Genomic DNA, 18,557 nt, shown 5'->3' with positions numbered 1-18,557 from the left:
ATAAACATCTTTTGTTGTTAGCTTGAATGCACAAATGTTTCTCACCACTATAAAGTTAAATAATTAATGAAATTACTTTTTGGAAGACAAATTTTAGAATAATTACCTTTATATACATTATTTTCCTACATTTATCTCTTGCAACTCCATGAATTTAATTATGTTGGTTCTACAGTAAACACTATATATTTTAATATACTACATACACATTGATACTTAAAAATATACAAATTATATATAGAATATATAAAAACATATATTATATGTAAATCTCAATCCTTTTTTAAAAGATTAAGCAACTATGGTGGAAAAATGTGACTCAAAAACAAACAGGGAAAATTACACAGGGAAAAAAGTGAGTTTCCTTTTTAAATCAAAACAAAAAACTTCAACTAGCCAGTTTGCAATAAAAGATTCCACTGTATTCAATTTATTAAAAAATAAAAAAAGATATACACTGTCATCTTGACTTAGTTATCAGTCATAAACACCAAGTCAAGGTCTTTCAAAATATACCCTACACAGTGAAAAGTTAAGTGTGGAAATACATACATATTGACCACGATATTCCACTCAATACCGCAACACCTACCCTTTTATCATTTTCTAGGCTTGTACAAGATATGGTTACATCAGACATAACCATGTTATAAACTGGATGTTCAGCTCTTGGGACACATCGTTGGTGGTGCATACAAAATATGACTACTTGAGGACCAACAATTCTGCAGCCAAGCTACAAAAACAGAGAAAGTTTACTAAGTAGAAAAAGACCTCCAGTCTTATAAAATTACATTTTGTAATACTGTATTTACCAATTCTTTACAGAAGTTGATGACTACTGCAGAAAAACCACCAAATTTTTACAAGAAAAAAACAATAACCATTATATAATTTCTCAGACACATCACACGTTAACATACACACACAAGCAAATCAAACAATGCAGGCTATCAAAAGAAATAAGCTCCAAAAGCCACACTCACTCAAAATTGCCATTAAAATTTTAATTTCTGAAACAAACACAATCTTAGTGATAGGAGATATGAGTAACAGTCTTATGCCATAATAATTAGGAAATATCTACATTTACTTTTCAAATGAAGCAGCCAGCCAATGAAGTGGTTAAAAAGTGTTGAGAGCCCAACTAACCCCCCGGTAAAAAACCTATTCTGCTACAAAAAATGTATAATCCTAGGCAGTTCCTACATTTGTTTTTTAAATACTTTGTTCGCAACTCAATGTCTTTCCAAGGAAGACCTACAAAGACTTCTCCTAAGGTATCACTTTCATTGATAACTGAGAAACGTGACAATCTTGCTCAACATCAGCACATCCAACCCAGACTAAAAAGCCTACAGCTGCCAAAGTCACCAAAGCATGACCGATGTAAATATCTACAGGGTAAATGATTATTGCTATCTTTTCCATCAGTCATAAGAAAACTGAGTTTTCGATGCTATTGATTCTATCTTACAAGCAGTGTTATTTCCAAAAGGAGGGTAAGACCAACAATGCTTTTGGCAAAGGTGGGCACAGACCTTCCATATACTGTACAGATAGTACTGCATCTACCTACTCTTCTATGCTTTCTTCTCCTTCAAACAAGAATCACTTCTTTGTAATCTGGATGTAATTACAGCCAGTTTACTTTTATTTCAATGCTTCTCTCTTGTCCAGACACCAAAAAAGTAATGAGTCAGTAGACTCTAGAATCAACAAAAAGAAATAAGATGGCTCAATGGTATATCAGCAATGCTCGGCCCCCAAATGCTTCCTTTAGCATATAATTTTTCAGACCCTATACAAAGTACAGGTACTAAAATTCAAGAGCACACAGGAAAGACAGTAAGTAACCAAGGATTATGTTGAAGTCTTTTCCTACTGTACTATTTTTCCCTAATATATCTTGCAATCAAACTGAGTTTAAGTACAGTAGAACTTCATCAATAAAATGCTTCATTACTACAGGGTTAAATTATTCTAAGTGAAGCTAAATTCCCTGAAATATAAAAATTACATACTAACCAAAGCCTACTGTAATATGATTTACCTTGAAAAATACTATTCTGGTCTTCCAAAAACAAAGGATTCCTCTCAATTCATAATTTGCAAAATACTTCATGATCAGTAAAGAACTTATGTCCACTGAAGCAAAAACAAACCAAAACACAGACTACCTGAAAGAACACACTAAAAGTTAGCAAACCTTTTTGAGATGATCAAAGACTTTGCCACTAAAAGGGTCACAGATATAAAGTGATCTATCATTCTCCTTCATTTTCAATGCCTCTTCTTCTGTAATAATCTGAAGATATTCTTCTGATTGGAACTCTTTCATTGACTGAAAGAAAAAGTAAGAATGCATATGAAATAATTCACCTGTATTTATGTCCTATGAACTCTATCTTTAAAATCCATCTCAAAACCAGCCTTTCTCCTATTGAAAGGAACCGTCATCTCTCACTAGACCTGTGCAGAAGTCTCCAAAGTGGTTCCTTCTCCCTCCCTTCCCCTAAATCTATTCTCTACCCAGCAGCTGGTAATCTTTTTAACAATACAAAAAAGGTCATGTCACCCTGTTAAAAACCTCCAGTGGGGCTTCCCTGGTGGTGCAGTGGTTGAGAGTCCGCCTGCCGATGCAGGGGACATGGGTTCGTGCCCCAGTCCGGGAAGATCCCACATGCCGCGGAGCGGCTGGGCCCGTGAGCCGTGGCCGCTGAGCCTGCGCGTCTGGAGCCTGTGCTCCGCAACGGGAGAGGCCACAACAGTGAGGGGCCCATGTGCCGCAAAACAAACAAACAAACAAACAAACAAAAAACCTCCAGCAGCTTCCCACCACACTCAGAATAAAATCCACGTTTCTTACAATTGCCTACAAGACCGTAGAGTCTGGCCCCTGCCTGTCTCCCCACACTTACCTTCTTCCTCTAATCCCTTTTGCTCACTCTTCCCTAGCCACTCCTGCTTTCTTTTGCAACCTAGAACAAACTAAGCATGACCTCATTTAGAGGTTTTACTCTTTTTCCCGCTGCCTGCAATACTCTTCCCCCCAGGACTTCACCTGACTTACCTTACTTCAACCACATCTGCTCACATGTCACTTCCTCAGAGATGCCTTTCCTTATCACCCTTTTCTAAAATATTCTTTCCCTATCCCTCTAGTGTATTTTATGAAGAAAAATAACATAGATAGTATATATATATATACACACACACACGTATACACATACTGTTTTTGTCTCTCTCCCTTCTAAGAATGAAAATTTCATGATCTATCTTGTTTGCCAAAATATCCTGGCTCCCAGTTAACACTCGAATATTTTCTGAACAAATTTTGAAGTCCTTACATTAAATACTTAGGGTGATCCTTTTAAAACGATTAAGTCAGATCATGTTACTCTTCCGATTAAAAGCCCCCAGTGGCTTTCCATCTCACTGGAAGAAAAAGCCAAAGTCTTTACCATGGCCCACAAGGCCCTTCATGACCTCCTTACTCTTACTCTCTAAAGCACACCTTAGCATTCTTTCCACCTCCCTTCTTCACTACACTACAGCCACACTAAAGCAGGACAGACACCGCAAGCACTTTCCCAGGGCTTGTGTATGATTATTTCCTCTGCCTGAAACCTTCCTCTGCAGATATCCACATGGCTCATTTTCTCACCTCCTTCAAGTATACTCAAATATCATCTTCTCCATAAAGTCTACCCTGATCACACTCCATTTAAAATAAATTGTAACTTTCCCTTCTCCCCCAACAAACAACCTCCAGAACACCTTAACCTGCTTTGTTTTTCTCTTCCCATAGCACTTGGCACCTTTAACATTACAGTTTACTCAATTATATGTCTGATTAATGTCTATTTCCTCCAGCTAGAATAGAATGTAAGCTCTGAGAAAGTATGGATATTTGCCTGATCTCATCACTGATATATCCCAAGTACTAGAACAGTGCTTCTTAGATGATGGACATTCAATAATTGTTTGCTCAATGAATGAACTTTAAAGAAAAACCTGCTACAACAGTGTTCCTTAAACTTTAACGTACACAGGATCTTGTTAAAAAGCAGATTCCAACTGGTAAGTCTGAGTTGGGGTCCAACTCTCAGGCCATGGTGATGCTACTGTGGTCTGTGAGTAGCAAGGCTCTACACTACCTAGATAATATAATACTGTACATAATGAGACATAGTTAACAATTAACAACAACAAAAATGAAGTGTAACCAATATAGGACTGACTCAAATTTTTTCAACACACAAAGGTCTATGGTTAGTAGACAAAAGAAAACAATTTCCAAGAATAGTAGGTCCATCACTGTCAATAGAAATGTCATTAAAGATTTTAAGCCCCCCAAAATACAGTGATATACTAATATCAATTCAAAACTGTGTAACAATGAGATACTTATGAATGTAGACTACAGTAAAACTATCATGAAAATAAAATAACTATGACTAAGACAAAAAGGCCTAATAAATCAAAAACACTGAAAACAAGAAAATGAATTCACAGCATCAAACAAGACATTTTCAAGTAGTCTTACCTCAAGAGCTTTAAAAAAACATTCAGAATTGTCTGAAGACTTTAAAAACTTCACAAAAAGCGGTTCTTTATCATTGTGGGACATTTCTGAACTGTCAAAATAAAGGAACCATGAACAAGAACAAAAACACATTACATATTAAGTTAAATGTTTTAAAGCACCTATTCTTCTGCGAAGACAAGAATGCCACAGCACAAACATTCCGGCCTTGCCCATGAATTCGTCCATTACGATTTGTAACAAACAATGGAATGTGGGCACAATCAAGGAAAAAGATGACAACACCAATCCTTGCAAATCAGAAAACGAAATTAATGTACGCTAAACTGAATATATCTAGGACCTTTGCTCTGGGGCTAAGTCCCCTAAGCCAATAGTCATTCAATTGCATTATGCTTAAGGATGCTCAGAACGAATCGGTCCCTGTGGGTATCCGCGGCCCTCGAGGTAGGTTCAGCCCTCAATAAACGGACTTCAAATATAAACATGAAAGCCAGCCAGCAAAGTCAGGCGCCTAAAAGGCCGGACGCTCTAGCTCCCCAGGTCCCAGGGAAAGGCCCGGCTCTCGGTCCAGCCGCAGTTACTCCCTCTCCGGCGTCTAAGTCCTATCCGCCGGTCCAGGGGCCGGTTACAAGGTCCGGAAACCAGGGCTCGGAAGGCCAGAGGCAGCACCGCGACCCCCCAGCGGGGCGGCGGGAGGGAGCTGGGTCCTTACTCCGAGCCTCACTCACCTGGGTGGAGCCTGGGAGTCTCCAGGCAGCGAGTGGGGGGCCCCGCGGCCCGTGGGACGGCGGCTGGGGTCGGGCGCCAGCCCGGCGCACAACCGCCGCCCCCTGCGGCGCCCCCAGCCCTAGCAAGCGCAGACCCGGAAATTGCCGAACCGCGACCCAACTTTCGCGCCAGCCGCGCGGACGCGCCCGCCCCTTCCGGCGGAAGTGACGCCACCGCAGTTGCGGGAGGAGGGCGGAGACGTAAGGCTGCGGAGGTGGGTGGGGCGCGTGGCGCGCTGGGCCGGGGGCAAGGGGTACCAGGAGCGTTGAGGTTGGAGCCTCGAGGTGGGAGCCTAGCGATCAGGGCTTGCAAGAGCGGGCCTGTGCTCCGCTGGGAGCTGGCCAAGCGCCCACGGCTAGCGGGCGGGGCCGCAGGCCAGTTCCTTAGAGGAGGCCCTAGCACATCAAAAATTATAGGCAGGAAAAAGGTTTCTTTAATAAATATTTTATACTGAGAAACCATATATTATCCAAAACAACTCTGTGAGGCAAATAGTGGTATCTCCATTTTACAGATGTAAAAACTGAGGCTTAGGGAAGGTATATGACGGGTTCAAGGTCACAGTAAGTGGTAGAATTAAGACTGCATCCAAGTCTTTTTGATTCCATGGACTGGCGGACTGGATTCTTTTTCCTCCAGTATAGTCCGAATGTACTCACCAGCTACCACAGCCAAGAGGTCTAAAGGGAAGAAAGATGTCAGGATGACGTGAATTACACACCTGGGTCTTTGCCAACTTCTTCAGGAGTGCCACACCACCCCCTTCAGTGAGCATCTCATTTTCTTTCTCTGTAATTCCCCGAGTGTTGGGCAGATTCTGGGATGGAACCTAATGTTCAAATAGCACAGGTCAGGGGAGAGGAGGTGAAATAGGACTGCAGGATCTCCGCTTGTTGACGGCCAATGACAAACTGCTTAGTTAGCGTTTTTCCTCATCTTATTCTTGACTACTGAGATTGAGAAAATCAGGACTTGAGTAATGTGACAGTTTCATGACCTGTACTTCAATTGTTTTTAGTGTCTCAAGATGGCAAAGATCAGCAGTGTGTGAACACACCTGTGGAACGTGAGTCAGAATCAGTAACACTGAGGCTCAAAGGTAAAGGCCTGTTGTCAGGGAGGGAGTGAGGAAAGCCTTACAAATAAACCAAAGTTAGTAGAGTTGTTAAACAAAAAAGAGAGAGAGAGATGACACTGCCGCAGTCCATCGTGAAGGAGCAGGTCTGTCGTGGGGCGTCACAGTGGACAGAGGGCTCCTGCTTGGACTGCTTCTGCTCACTCCGCTCGGCAGTCCTCTAGAACATGCACATCGCTGGCCACATCACGTAGATGGGCAAGTGAGGCTCAGGGACGGTGTGACTTGCCCAGGGCCACACAGCCGGGAAGTGGCTGCACCTGGGTTTGGGCAGAGGCACCGTGACTGGAGACCCCTGCCCTTCCTGACCCACCGCACATACTGCCCTGTCACATACTGCCACCCATGTCTGCGCTGGGGCAGGATCCCATTCCTGACGTTTCTGGGGCCCAGTGGATGCCTCAGAGGGGGAGGAGGGGAGTCATAGATGCTGCTACTGAAGAGGAGGAGGATGAAGATGAAATCAGCCCTTTAGCTTTTAGTGGCTGGCTTTGAATAGCTGGGGAGTTGATCTCCTCTTCAGAATAGGAGACCAGGTGACGAGTTTTCCCATCCGTGTCTCCACATGGGCAGAGAGGTTCTGTGTCTGTCCCTGAGGTACCTAGTCTTGGGCATTGGCTAAAGCAGTGGTTCTCTAGGTAGTGTGGTGTCTGGACCAGCGGCATCAGTGTCGCCTGAGAACGTGTTAGATGTGAGCGTTCTTGAGTCTGACCACAGGTCTGCTGGGGTCCAGGATGGGGCCGCTGCCCTGTGTTTTAACAAGCCCTCAGGATGATTCTGATGCATATTAACGTTTGCTTGAATAGCAGTCCCTTAGGGAAAGGTGAAAATGGTTATATGGGTTGTGGTCCATGAAGATATTGGTGACCGTGGGGAATAGTTGTGATGTGTCCTCAGGCAGCTGCCTGTGAAGTTGGGGTCTGGGCATTAACTTCCCCCTTCCTTCCCTGTTTCCTTGGCCCTTCTGTCACCTACAGCCAGTCACTCCAGACCCTGCTTGGAGTAGAATTAAAGGGAACTTTATGTGTTTGTAAAATGAAAAAATACAGGAAACAAATATGACAAAATAGTTACTTCTAAAATATGGATGGTGGGAATATGAGTATTTCTTGTTATGTTTTGCTACGTAAGATTTCTGAAAACTAGAACGTAAACTAAAAGTAGATTTTTTTTCAGGGATAGGGTTTTAGATTTGTTTCCAGTGCTGTAAATGAATAAATATGTACAAATAAGGGGATGTATAATTTAAAAATGAGATTAGTAAACCATCTTTCTTGCTGCAGAAATAGTCTTTGCTGTGGCAAAATACTTATTTAAACTGTTGTCTTCAGTACCTGGAAGGTAGAACATAGGCCTACTGAGTCTGCTGAAGTGTTGGGAAGAGGAGGTAAAATAGAATGTTAGTGGCACGTGTTGTTTGCTATTGGCTGCATTTAATTAGGCATTATAAGAAAGTGGTAAACTCAGGGAAGAACTGGCTTGTTTGCAAGCAAAAAATAAAAGGAATTAAAAAGTCCAAAACTGGCGATTTGCAGGGTTGGAAAAGCTGACTGCATCTAGGCTCTAAAAGTGAGAGAGAAACCCAAGAGAGGTTTTCCAGAACAAACGTACATTACAACCCATCCACGTGGAAAAGACCTAGTTAAGAGTGTGGTCCTCCCACCCAAGCTGGGTAGGCACCATTAATTGAGAGAGAAAGGTTTGGGGCCAAGGATAGCAATCAAGCATGAAAATTAGTCCAGGAGAGAACTGTGGTGTGGCACCTACTGTAGGGGAGCAGCTCTGCCATGGCTTCCTGGCAGACGTGCACACATCCATGCAGGCTAAGGTTGGGATTGCAGCATATGTGAGCCAAAACACTCTGTGATCCTGCAGGAACATGAGAGGATGGAGGCCACCTCCCACTTGTCTTCCTGCCTCCCCCGGAAGGCTGTCATCAGATAGTTTCTCATCACCTCCCAGATTCTGATGAAGTGTGGGGCTTTCTGCACCACTCCCCTCAGAATAGAGCTACAGAATATAAAACGACTTAGCTACCATCTAGATTTGGCTCCCCAGTGATGGGGTTTCCCACAACTCAAGTTGCAGCCACCAGCCCTTTCAGTGTCATCCTTTTTGGTGTGTGGGTAAGGACCCAGGGAGCTGGCACCTTTGGCTTCTTCCTTTTTGCTATCTATGGAATAATAAACGTGTCTCATGTATCTTCACCAGCCTCATCAGTCAGGCCTTGCCCTTGACCTTGTCTTGTATGTGTGAAACTGACTGGGAGCAAATAGATCTGAAGGTTACTAAGGTTCTGAAGGTTCATTGTTTTGTGAAGAAAACCAGAAATCTGGAGTATTCAAACTTTGTACAACCTTCAAGCTTGCATAGTCAGAAGTGGGTGAAAAGTCATACAGCCCCCACGGAGCACAAGCTCCTCAGTACCCCGTCCAGACCTGGCTAGAGAGGATAATATTGATAGAAAAGGAAGACCATCCCAGAGGGAGGGGCCAGGGACCTTGGAGAGCAATGAGCAAAGGAACTGCTTTCAGAGAGCAGAACCTGGATCTAATCAGGCAGAGGAACCACCCAATGCCTGCCCAGTAGGACTTCAAAGTTAATGCTGATCAGCAACAGCTAGGAGTCTCCCCTCCTTCCCTTTCTGAAAAGGAATTTTATTGTAATTATTCTGTCCCTGCTCCACCATTGTATATCAGGTATGCGACTGGGTCAGGGTGAGGGGTGGGCAACAACTGGTCTTGTTAGTCCACATGTCACTGGACCATCCCGTGGACTCTGGCTGAGACTGTGTAGCAGATCCTTAGTATCCCATACATATCCCCTCAGCCTTACCACTCACAGACATATTGGGAAACTTCCAATTGCCAGCACTGCATTCCTTTGCATGAAGCCATTCTCTGGCACCAGCAGTCTGCTTAGCCACCTGCACAGTATCCCAGAAGGCAAGGGGATTTATGACCCATGGGAAAAAACCCTCAAACAATGACTGACAGGAGTTCGTGTATAAAGACTCTTGTTTGCAAGCCTCTTAATGGGATATTCTACCCTGGCTCCCAGAGTTTCCCCAGTGGAATTAAGCCCCAGTCTCCACAGTGCTAACTGACCTGTCAGTACATCCTTTGGATGCCTTCTCATCCCTGTCTCCCTTCCCCATTCTCTAACCTTTGTTTCTTCACTTACCAAATAAAACATTTAGAAAGGCTTGTCTAAAAGTGTGCTTTCTGGGGAAACTCAAACTGAGACAAAAGACCCAAGGCATGCGGTCCTCTTTGATAGTGTGTGTTGTTGCTGGGACAAAGTTGCCCAAGCCAGGGATTCCAGTTCCCATCCTATTTGCATCTCCATGGGATCGTGTGACTGAGTTATAACCAATAGAATATAGGTAGAAGTGATGTTTAGCACTTCCAGGCCTGGGTCATGGAAACTTCTCGTACCGCCTTACACAATTCCTTATTCTAGATGTCAATACACAAGGCAATATTGGAAACCACATGTTGAAAATGGCAGAGCATCTCTTAGCCTGGATCTCTGAATGACTGACCAGAGCTATGAAGGTGAACTCCCCATCCCTGCCTCTCCAACCAAACAAGACCACTGCTGCCATCTGGGTTTTATATTGGCAAGAAGCCAACTTCCATTATGTTAAACCATTGAGATCAGGAGTTTCATCTGTTATGTCAACTAGTACCAACCTAATCAATTCTGAAGTTGCCAGGGTTTAAACAAATGTGCTGCCACTTCAAAAACTGTTTTTATTACCACAAAGGCCCTTGGAAAGAGGAAAGTGAAACTGCTTCAGAGACAAATGCCAGAGGCCACATGGGGAGAGCTTGGACTTGGAAGTAGGCTGCCTAGTTTGATTGCCGGCTCTGACATGTACTGGCTGTCTGACCTTCGGCAAGTAACTTAACCTCTCTGTACTTTGCTTTCTTCCTGTATGAAATGAGGATGACAATAGCACCTACCTTATGGAGTTGCTATAAATTAATATCTGAAAAGCACTTAGCTCAGTGCCTCGCACACAGTTAATGATAAATTCACAAATTCCTAATTTTCCAAAGGCCATAATGAAGTCTTTAACTTGTTTCCTACAATACAATCTCCTAACCTCCTGCTCTGCTGTTAGAGAGATTGTGCCAAAACAACAGAGATGGCTTTAGGAGTATGGATGTCCTTCCTTTGCAATATGACTTTGTTCCGGTACACAGGAATTTTCCAGAGTTTGCTCCACTCAGAGGTCAGAGGGCATCTTGGTCTATTGGATTTAGGCTGTGTTAGCTTTAGGTAGATCATTAACCTTAGGAGCAATGCTCACCTCTTGACCCTATTTGATTTTTGTCCACAGGCCTACAGAGAAGATTGTTCAACCTCCTTTTGAGTCAATCCTTTACATGCATTTATTCATCATAATTGTCATATATTTGATCATTTTTTTTTGAGTCTTATACCAGGCACTGTTTTCCAACCTAGGGTTAGCATGCTGAACAAGAAGAATGTGGTCTCTGCCCTCATAGACCCTATTTCCTTTCAAAGGTATGAATAAATGAGGAGTTAGAGCAGTTGTGAGCACAATAACTTGTAAAATTCATTCATTCAGTAACAATATACTAGAATCTTCAAAAATAAAGATTACAAATTAGTAGTTAATGTCCTCATTTGTGCTTCTGTAATGGTGAAGTAGCTTGTTCAAGAACTGTGCTCTTGTTGAGCACATCTAGATGTGGATAAAGCACCAGAAAACCTATTTAAGAGCATTAGACATTAGAGGTGCCAAATTTCTGGAAAAGGGAAGGGGTAACCCAGGGAGGTGAGATGACATTCTGCAACCACATTTCCTTGGGGGAATTTACCACTTCCTGGTACAAGGTAAGAGGTATCTGGTTTTGCCTGAGCAGAGGGCTACTGCTAGCAGAGCTTTGGCAGTCTCACGGCTGGAAAAACACAAGTGGAGACAAGATCCCAATGAGAAGGGAGGTGCAGAGAACTAAGCCTGATAAATGACCAGTTCTCCCCTTAAGATATTTGGCACAATTTGAAGTTCCGTGGAAAGGGAGGCAAAAAATATAATTCCACACCTTAGAGAGGGCCCAAAGTATATACCAGGTGTATTAGTTTCCTATTGCTGCTGTAACAATCACCACAAATTAAGTGGCTTAAAACAACACAGATTTATTATATTACAGTTTTGTAGGACTAAAGTCTGAAATGGGTCTCACTGGGCTAAACTCAAGTTGTCAGCAGGGCTGCTCTCCTTTCTGAAGGCTCCATAGGAGAACCCATTTTCTGGCTTTTCCTGCTTTAGAGCTGCTCACGTTTCTTGGCTCATGACTGCAGCCCATTCCATCTTCAAAGCCAGCAACTGCAGGCTTTCTTTGCCTTATTCAGACACTAACCCTTCTGCTTCCCTCTTCCACATTTAAAGGACCCTTGCTTGTGATTACATTGACCCTCACAGATAATTTAGGATGATCTCTTTATTCCCAAATTGCCTGGCTAGCAACTTTAGTTCCATCTGCAACGTTAATCCTCCCTTGCCATGTAGCATAACATATTCACAGTTTGTGAGATTAGGACATGGATGTCTTTGGGGGCCATTTTTCTGCCCACCACACCAGGCTTTCAGTGGGTAGACATAGGAGCCTATCAAAACTGCAGGCTAGTCTTGATTCAGCCAAACCTCGATTGGATGAAAGTGATCAGTCCCCATTTTATCTTCTTAGTAGAATAAAAGGGTGAAAAAGGTGGAGAATTTCATTTGAGAATTGGAATCTATGAAGAAGAAATAAAAATGGAAATTCTAGCAGTGAAAAAGGCAATCGTTCCACTAAAGATGCAAGAAAAAGTGTCTTTGCACTTGTGGCAGCCAAGACTGAATGGGGGAATACAGGAATTACAAAACCATGGAAAGAGAATTTTTGCAACTCAGAAAGAACATTCTAAACAGCAAAGAGCCTGTTTTACTCCCCCTAAAAAGTCTGAAATTTGAGTTTACATGAAAAAGGCAATAATTTATGTTAATTTCTCATTAAGTAGATTTAACAATACAATAGATGCAAAGAAGAGAGGATTAGTAAACTGAAAGTTAGTTTAATATAAAATATCCAAACTGAAACACAAGGAAAAAAATGGAAATACAGAAAAAGGCATGATACATGTGTGCATTTGAAAAAGATTACTACAGGGACTTCCCTGGTGGTCCAGTGGGTAAGACTCCACGCTCCCAATGCAGGGGGCCCCGGTTCAATGCCTGGTCGGGATACTAGATCCCGCACGCCGCAACTGAGTCTGCATGCCGCAACAAAGATCCCGCACGCCGCAACAAAGATCCCATGTTCCGCGACTAAGACCAGCCAAAATAAATAAATAAATATTTTTAAAAAGGGATTACTACACATACAATTATAGTTGTAGAAGTAGAATCAACAGAATAGGCAGGAGGGATATTTAAACAAACAATGGCTGAGAATTTTCCAAAAGTGATAAAGAAAATTAGCCCAAACCTTCACAGCTAGGGTAAAATCACACTTAGGCATATGATGGTCAAACCAAAGAACATGAAGAAGATAAAGGGAATATTTTAAAAGCAGCCAGAGGAAAAAGACAAATTACCTTCAAAGGAACAACAGTTGACCTCAGTTGACTTCTCAACAGAAATTATAGACAAAAGAACACAATACAGTGACATTATTAAAGTTATGGAAGAAAAGAACAAACTCTACAAACTGTTAGTTAAAAACATTAAAAATCCTGAGAAAATGCTCTGCCAGAAGATTTGCACATTAAAAACAGGTGAGCCAAATAGAAAACAAATATAAGGTGTCAGATAACACTCTAACATATCAGTAATTACATTAAATGTCAACAAACTATATGCCAATTAAAGTCTAAGATTGTCACATGGAGTTTTTAAAATATATGCTGCTTGTAAAAGACACACTTTAAATATAAGGACACAGAAACACTGAACACAAAAGGATTAAAAAATATATGATGCATACAATAGCCAGAAGAAAGCCGGTGTAACTACCCCAATATTACACAAGACTCTAAAGCAAGAAACATTACTAGAGATAAAAAGAGGCACTTCATAATGATTAGAATTATAAAGGGAATAACCTAACAGTAAGGTATCACAATCTCAAATATGTATGTACTCAAAAACATAGTTTTAAAATATATAAAGCAAAGGTCAGCAGCATTAAAACAAGAAATAGACAAATCCACAATCATAGTGGGGAACACACTTCTCTCCAGTGCTAATAGAAAAATCGGATTAAAACAATTATAGAGCTGAACAACACAATTTTCAATGTGTGTGTGGTGTGTGTGTGTATATATGTATATAACACACATATGTATGTATTTGATTTATGTATAGCATTATAAATAAAACACTTTACCCAACAGCCATAGAATACTCATTATTTTAAAATGCATATTAAACAACAAAAAGTAACTGTATGCTGGGCCACCAAACAACCTTCAGCACATTTCAAAAGACTGAAATCATTCTGAGTATGTTATCGTACCATAGTGGAACTCAGTTAGACATAAATAACAAAAGATAACCAGGAAATTGAAAACACTGGAAATTAAGCAGTACATTTCTAAATAAACTATGAGTTAAACAAGAAATCACAATGAAAATTGGAATATATTTTGAATTAGAATATATATTTGAATATATTTTAGATAATCATAAAGATATAATAATATATCAAGGAAAAGGAAATTTGGAGCCTTCAATGCATATATTAGAGTAGAAGAGAGGCTGAAAATCAATGATCTTAACTTCCTTTTATAAAATCCAGAAAAAGAACAAAGCCCAAAGAAAGTCAAGAAAGCAGAAATCAACAAGTGAATTTACCATAGAGAAAATCAACAAAGCCAAAAGTTGGCTCCTTATGAAAATTAATAAAATAGGTAAAACCTTGGCAATACTAATCAAGAAAAAGGAGAAAACATAAATTACCAATATCAGAAATGAAAAAGAAAATTATAGCAAGGATCCTCCACACATTAAAAATGTATAAGAGCTTCCAGGTTGGTGAACACTTTCACGTGCTGGGAGGACGGTGCATCCCAGTTTCTCAGGGACAGAAGCTCCTGTAACAGGACCCTTCCAGACCTCACCAATGAACCTCTTCATCTGGTCATTCATCTATATCCTTTATAATAAACTGGTAAACATAAAAAATGAATAAAGATAATATTGTGCACAACTTTACATCAATAAATTTGAAATTTAGATGAAATGGGTAACTTTCTTGAAAAACTTAGCAATACCAAGACTTGAAGAATCAGAATATCTGAACATTTCTTTAGCTATTAAAGAAATTTAATCTGGAATTGAAAACCTTTCCACCAATAAAACTCTAGACATGGGTGTCTTCACTGAGATATCAAGACTTATTATAAAGTTACAGAGACTGAGACAGATATAAGTGGAAGGGTTGATATATAGCTTAGTGGAACAGAGTGGAGAGTCTAGAAACACATAGACAGTTACCTGATTTTTGACAAAGTTTATACTAAAGTGCAGTAAAAAAAGAATTATCTTTCAAGTAAATGGTGCTGGGTCAACTGGGCACACATATGGAAGGAGAAATGAATACAGGCTTCTATCCCATACCATTCACAAATATCAGTTCCAAAAAGATCTAGGCCATGTGCCTTAGCCTTGTCTTCTGTGACATCATGCTATAGCTCACTAAGTTATTCAGTTTATAACTGTAGTTATATAGCACAAATTACAGGGTCTATACATCATTTGTTAAATTCCAGGAGACCTACTGAGTGAATATTTGGGGCAAAAAAATGTCATGTTAAGAAAAGTCATCCACTTCTTTTAACCTAATTTCTCGTTCACATGAATGGAAAATAAATGTCTGTGTTTTTTTAAAAAACTCAATTCCAGGTGGATTCTAGATCTAAATGTGAGGGGTAAAACTATAAAGCTTCTAGAAGGAAACATAAGAGAATATTTTCATGAAGTTGGGACAGGCAAAGATTTCTTAAACAGTTTACAAAAAGTGCTAAACATAAAGGAAAATGTTGAAATAGGACTCAGAAATATATAAAACTTCTGTTTATTAAAAGACACCATCAAGAGAGTGAAAGATAACCCATAAAATGGAAGAAGATATTTGAAATACATATGTCCTTCACAGTTCTCATATCTAGAATAAATAAAGAACTCCTACAACATAAAAAATGTGAAAATAATCCAATAAAAAATAGGTATATCACAAAAGAAGATATCTGAATCACCAATAAACATGTGAAAAAGTGTTCAACTTTATTAGTCATCAGGGAAATTAATATTAAAACTACAGTGAACTTCATCATATGCTCCAGGAGAGTTAAAATTAAAAAGTCAGCCCAAACCAAGGGTTGACAATGATGTGAGGCAACTGGAACTTTCATACGCTGGTGGGAGTGGGAGGAGAGTGGGAAGTGTACGACTACTTTAGAAACAGTGTGGCAACACTTATGAAAGCTGAACATAGACATATGCTGAGATTCAGCAATCGTGCCCTTGCGTGTATAATCAACAGAAATGCAGACACATGCTCACCAACAGAAACGTACAAAAATTTTCACAGCAGTATTACCTCATAATAGCCTCAAATTGAAAAACAAAAAACCCCAAATGTCCATCAATAGTCATTGATATATTCACTATTGGAATACCACCCAGTAATGAGAATGAACAAATTACAGTATATGAAACAGCATGGTTGACTGTCATGAATATTACATTTGGACAAAGAAGCAAGACAGAAAACAGTGCTTACTTTATGATTCCATTTGTGTGAAATACAAAAACAGGTGAAACATCTGTGGTGTTTGAAATCAGAATAATGGTTACTTTTGATCACTGGTGATTCTAAGTTGGATGAGGGGGCTCCTAGGGAGCTGGTAATATTCTCTTTATCTGAGTGCTGGTTACATGGGTGTGTTCATGCCGTGTTAATCCATAGGTTGTACACATGATGTATACTTTCTATATGTATGTATAAGTTCAATAAAAGGTTCACATTAAAAAGATATAAATCCCTTTTTCTCTAGATTAAAAAGAGGAAGAGGCTGCTATTCTCATTTTCAAAAATTCTAAAGATCGAAGGATTCCTTGAGTGGAAGGAGACACAGAAGTAGCTGAGTCCCAACGTGGAATCTCTGGCCTCTAGTATCTTTGGCATGGGGGGGCAGCAGGTGGCCTTCAGGACTTTGTGTCACCATCACAGCAGGCCCAGAGTAAGGGTTTACACCATAGCAGTCTCTGGGACAAACCCCGTGCCAAGAACCCCCTGATGAGTGTCTCACCAAGGAGGGGACATGTTCATCCTTTCCTTTGAGATGGTGTTCAGCAGATTGCTGGTCTAGAGGTTGCTTTAATCTCTGACCAGAAATATGCTGGCTATTTCCAGCTCATGAGCATATGGGATGTGGTCTCAGGGACCCCGACAGCCTCTCTGCACAGCACGGACCTTGTGTGACCAAGGCTCCTAAGCCTTTCTCTGTGCCCTCCAGCTGGTCTTACTCCAAAGCCCAGACGGTCACCTTGAAAGCTGACCAGATGTGAGAGGTCCCCTCCTCACTCTATCCTGTCCCTAGTTATCTGGCACATAGAGACAATACATTTCTTGAATTGAAAACTCAACTTAGCTGGCTAGAGGTGGTGTGAAGGGGGAGAGAATGGGGACAATCTCCCATTAGTTGTCCAATGATGGTGATGTCTGTAAGATATGGAAGGAAGAGGATACATTGTTTACTTTGAGGTATATGTGTGAGACAGTGTGTGTGTGTGTGTGTGTGTGTAAGAGAAGGGGAGGAGAGCCCAGGTTTGTGTATAATAGTCTCATGCCTTTGACCTTGTGAATTCTGTGACTTACAACCTCTTCCTACTCCCTCAGGACTATCTCTGGCCTCAGTGGAAGGCAGGGTTAATCTCTGACAGAGGGAAGAACTTTTCATAATTTTGGTAGGAGCTGAAACAAACAACAGTATTTCCTTAGCAAAGATTCACCCTTTGCGCACAAGAAGAGGGGGGCAGAATAAAGAGTTATGGTGGGCTAAAATAATAAACTGTTTAAATTCAATTATAATACATTCTTACAGTCTTAAGACTCAGTTTTGAGGATGCATTATTAGATGAGTCTTGGTCTGTGGTTTGAATTACTATATTGCCAGTCCTAATACTTAACTTGAGAGAAAGTCTACTTAAAGTGTATCCAGGGCAAAAGACTTGAACAAGAGGGCATTTAAATAGCTAATAAACATATAAAGATACTCAACCTCATTAGTCATCAGAAAAAACTCAAAATTATGGTGCAAAACCAACAACACTCCCAGCAAAACAGTAAAAATATGGAACAGCCAAACTCTTGTACTCTTAATGTGGGAGTGGAAATTGGTTCAACCACTTGGGAAAAGTGTTTGGCAGTATCTATGAGTTGAACATATGCCTACTTTATTACCAAGCAGTTACCCTCCCAGGAAAATATCCTGCAGAAATGTATACCTGTGTGCAGGAAAAGACATGTACTAGAATGTTCACAGCAGCACTCACTATAAGAGCCCACTAGAAACCACTATCATCAACAGGCAGGATAAATAGCAAGTCCTGCATATACAATATGGGGTCATATGCAACACCAAGATCTCCTGACGGGCAACTATACACAACAACATAGATGAATCTTACAAATGTAACCAGAAAGAAGTCAGATGCAACATTGTACATATTGTATGATTCCATCTCTGTAAAGTTAAACAATCAGCAGAATTAGTCTATGTTGCCAGAAGTCAAGATAATGGATATCTTTGTGGGGAGATGGGAAGTAATTGGAGGAGAGGCACCCCCCACTCTGTTAACGTTCTGTTTCTTGATGTGGGTGCTGGTTACAGGGGTGTGCTCACTTGGTGATAATTGCTCAAGTTGTATACTTAGGATATGTTAAGTTTTATGTATGTTTATTACACTTCAAGAAAAATTTTGAAAAATCTAAATTCGGAAGACTTCCCCCAGGCAGAGCTCATAGACTTCAGGAGGATGGGGCTGCGGGCTGCACTGGTGAGTAGAAGCAGCCCTCCCAG

The 18,557-nt window shown here is 40.8% G+C and overlaps 1 protein-coding gene across 6 annotated transcripts in view; it reads right to left on the bottom strand.

Moving 5' to 3' along the window:
- The window catches only part of TOPBP1 (DNA topoisomerase II binding protein 1), a 77,677-nt gene extending 72,194 nt beyond the window's left edge, over positions 1 to 5,483 (bottom strand). For 5 of the 6 annotated variants that reach the window (XR_016393141.1, XM_089911130.1, XM_089911132.1 and 2 more), the window contains exons 1-4: positions 5,281 to 5,482; positions 4,550 to 4,640; positions 2,210 to 2,344; positions 593 to 736 (exon numbers count right to left, since the gene is read on the bottom strand). Coding sequence is in view for 5 of the 6 variants with exons in the window: in XM_089911130.1 (XP_089767256.1) it covers positions 593 to 736; positions 2,210 to 2,344; positions 4,550 to 4,633 (363 nt within the window). In the remaining variant the exon portion in view is untranslated. Of the gene's footprint in view, positions 1 to 592; positions 737 to 2,209; positions 2,345 to 4,549; positions 4,641 to 5,280 lie in introns of all 6 variants that reach the window. The other variant, XM_089911131.1, reaches the window with a different exon arrangement.
- Positions 5,484 to 18,557: the final 13,074 nt, after the last annotated feature.

This window comes from Delphinapterus leucas, chromosome 4, assembly GCF_059928025.1.
Source record: "Delphinapterus leucas isolate spDelLeu-1000000601 "Yukka" chromosome 4, BTC_Dleu_Yukka2, whole genome shotgun sequence".
In the NCBI taxonomy this organism is placed as follows: domain Eukaryota; kingdom Metazoa; phylum Chordata; class Mammalia; order Artiodactyla; family Monodontidae; genus Delphinapterus; species Delphinapterus leucas.
Note: the sequence above shows the minus strand (reverse complement) of the source record. Positions and strands in the feature narration are given on the sequence as shown.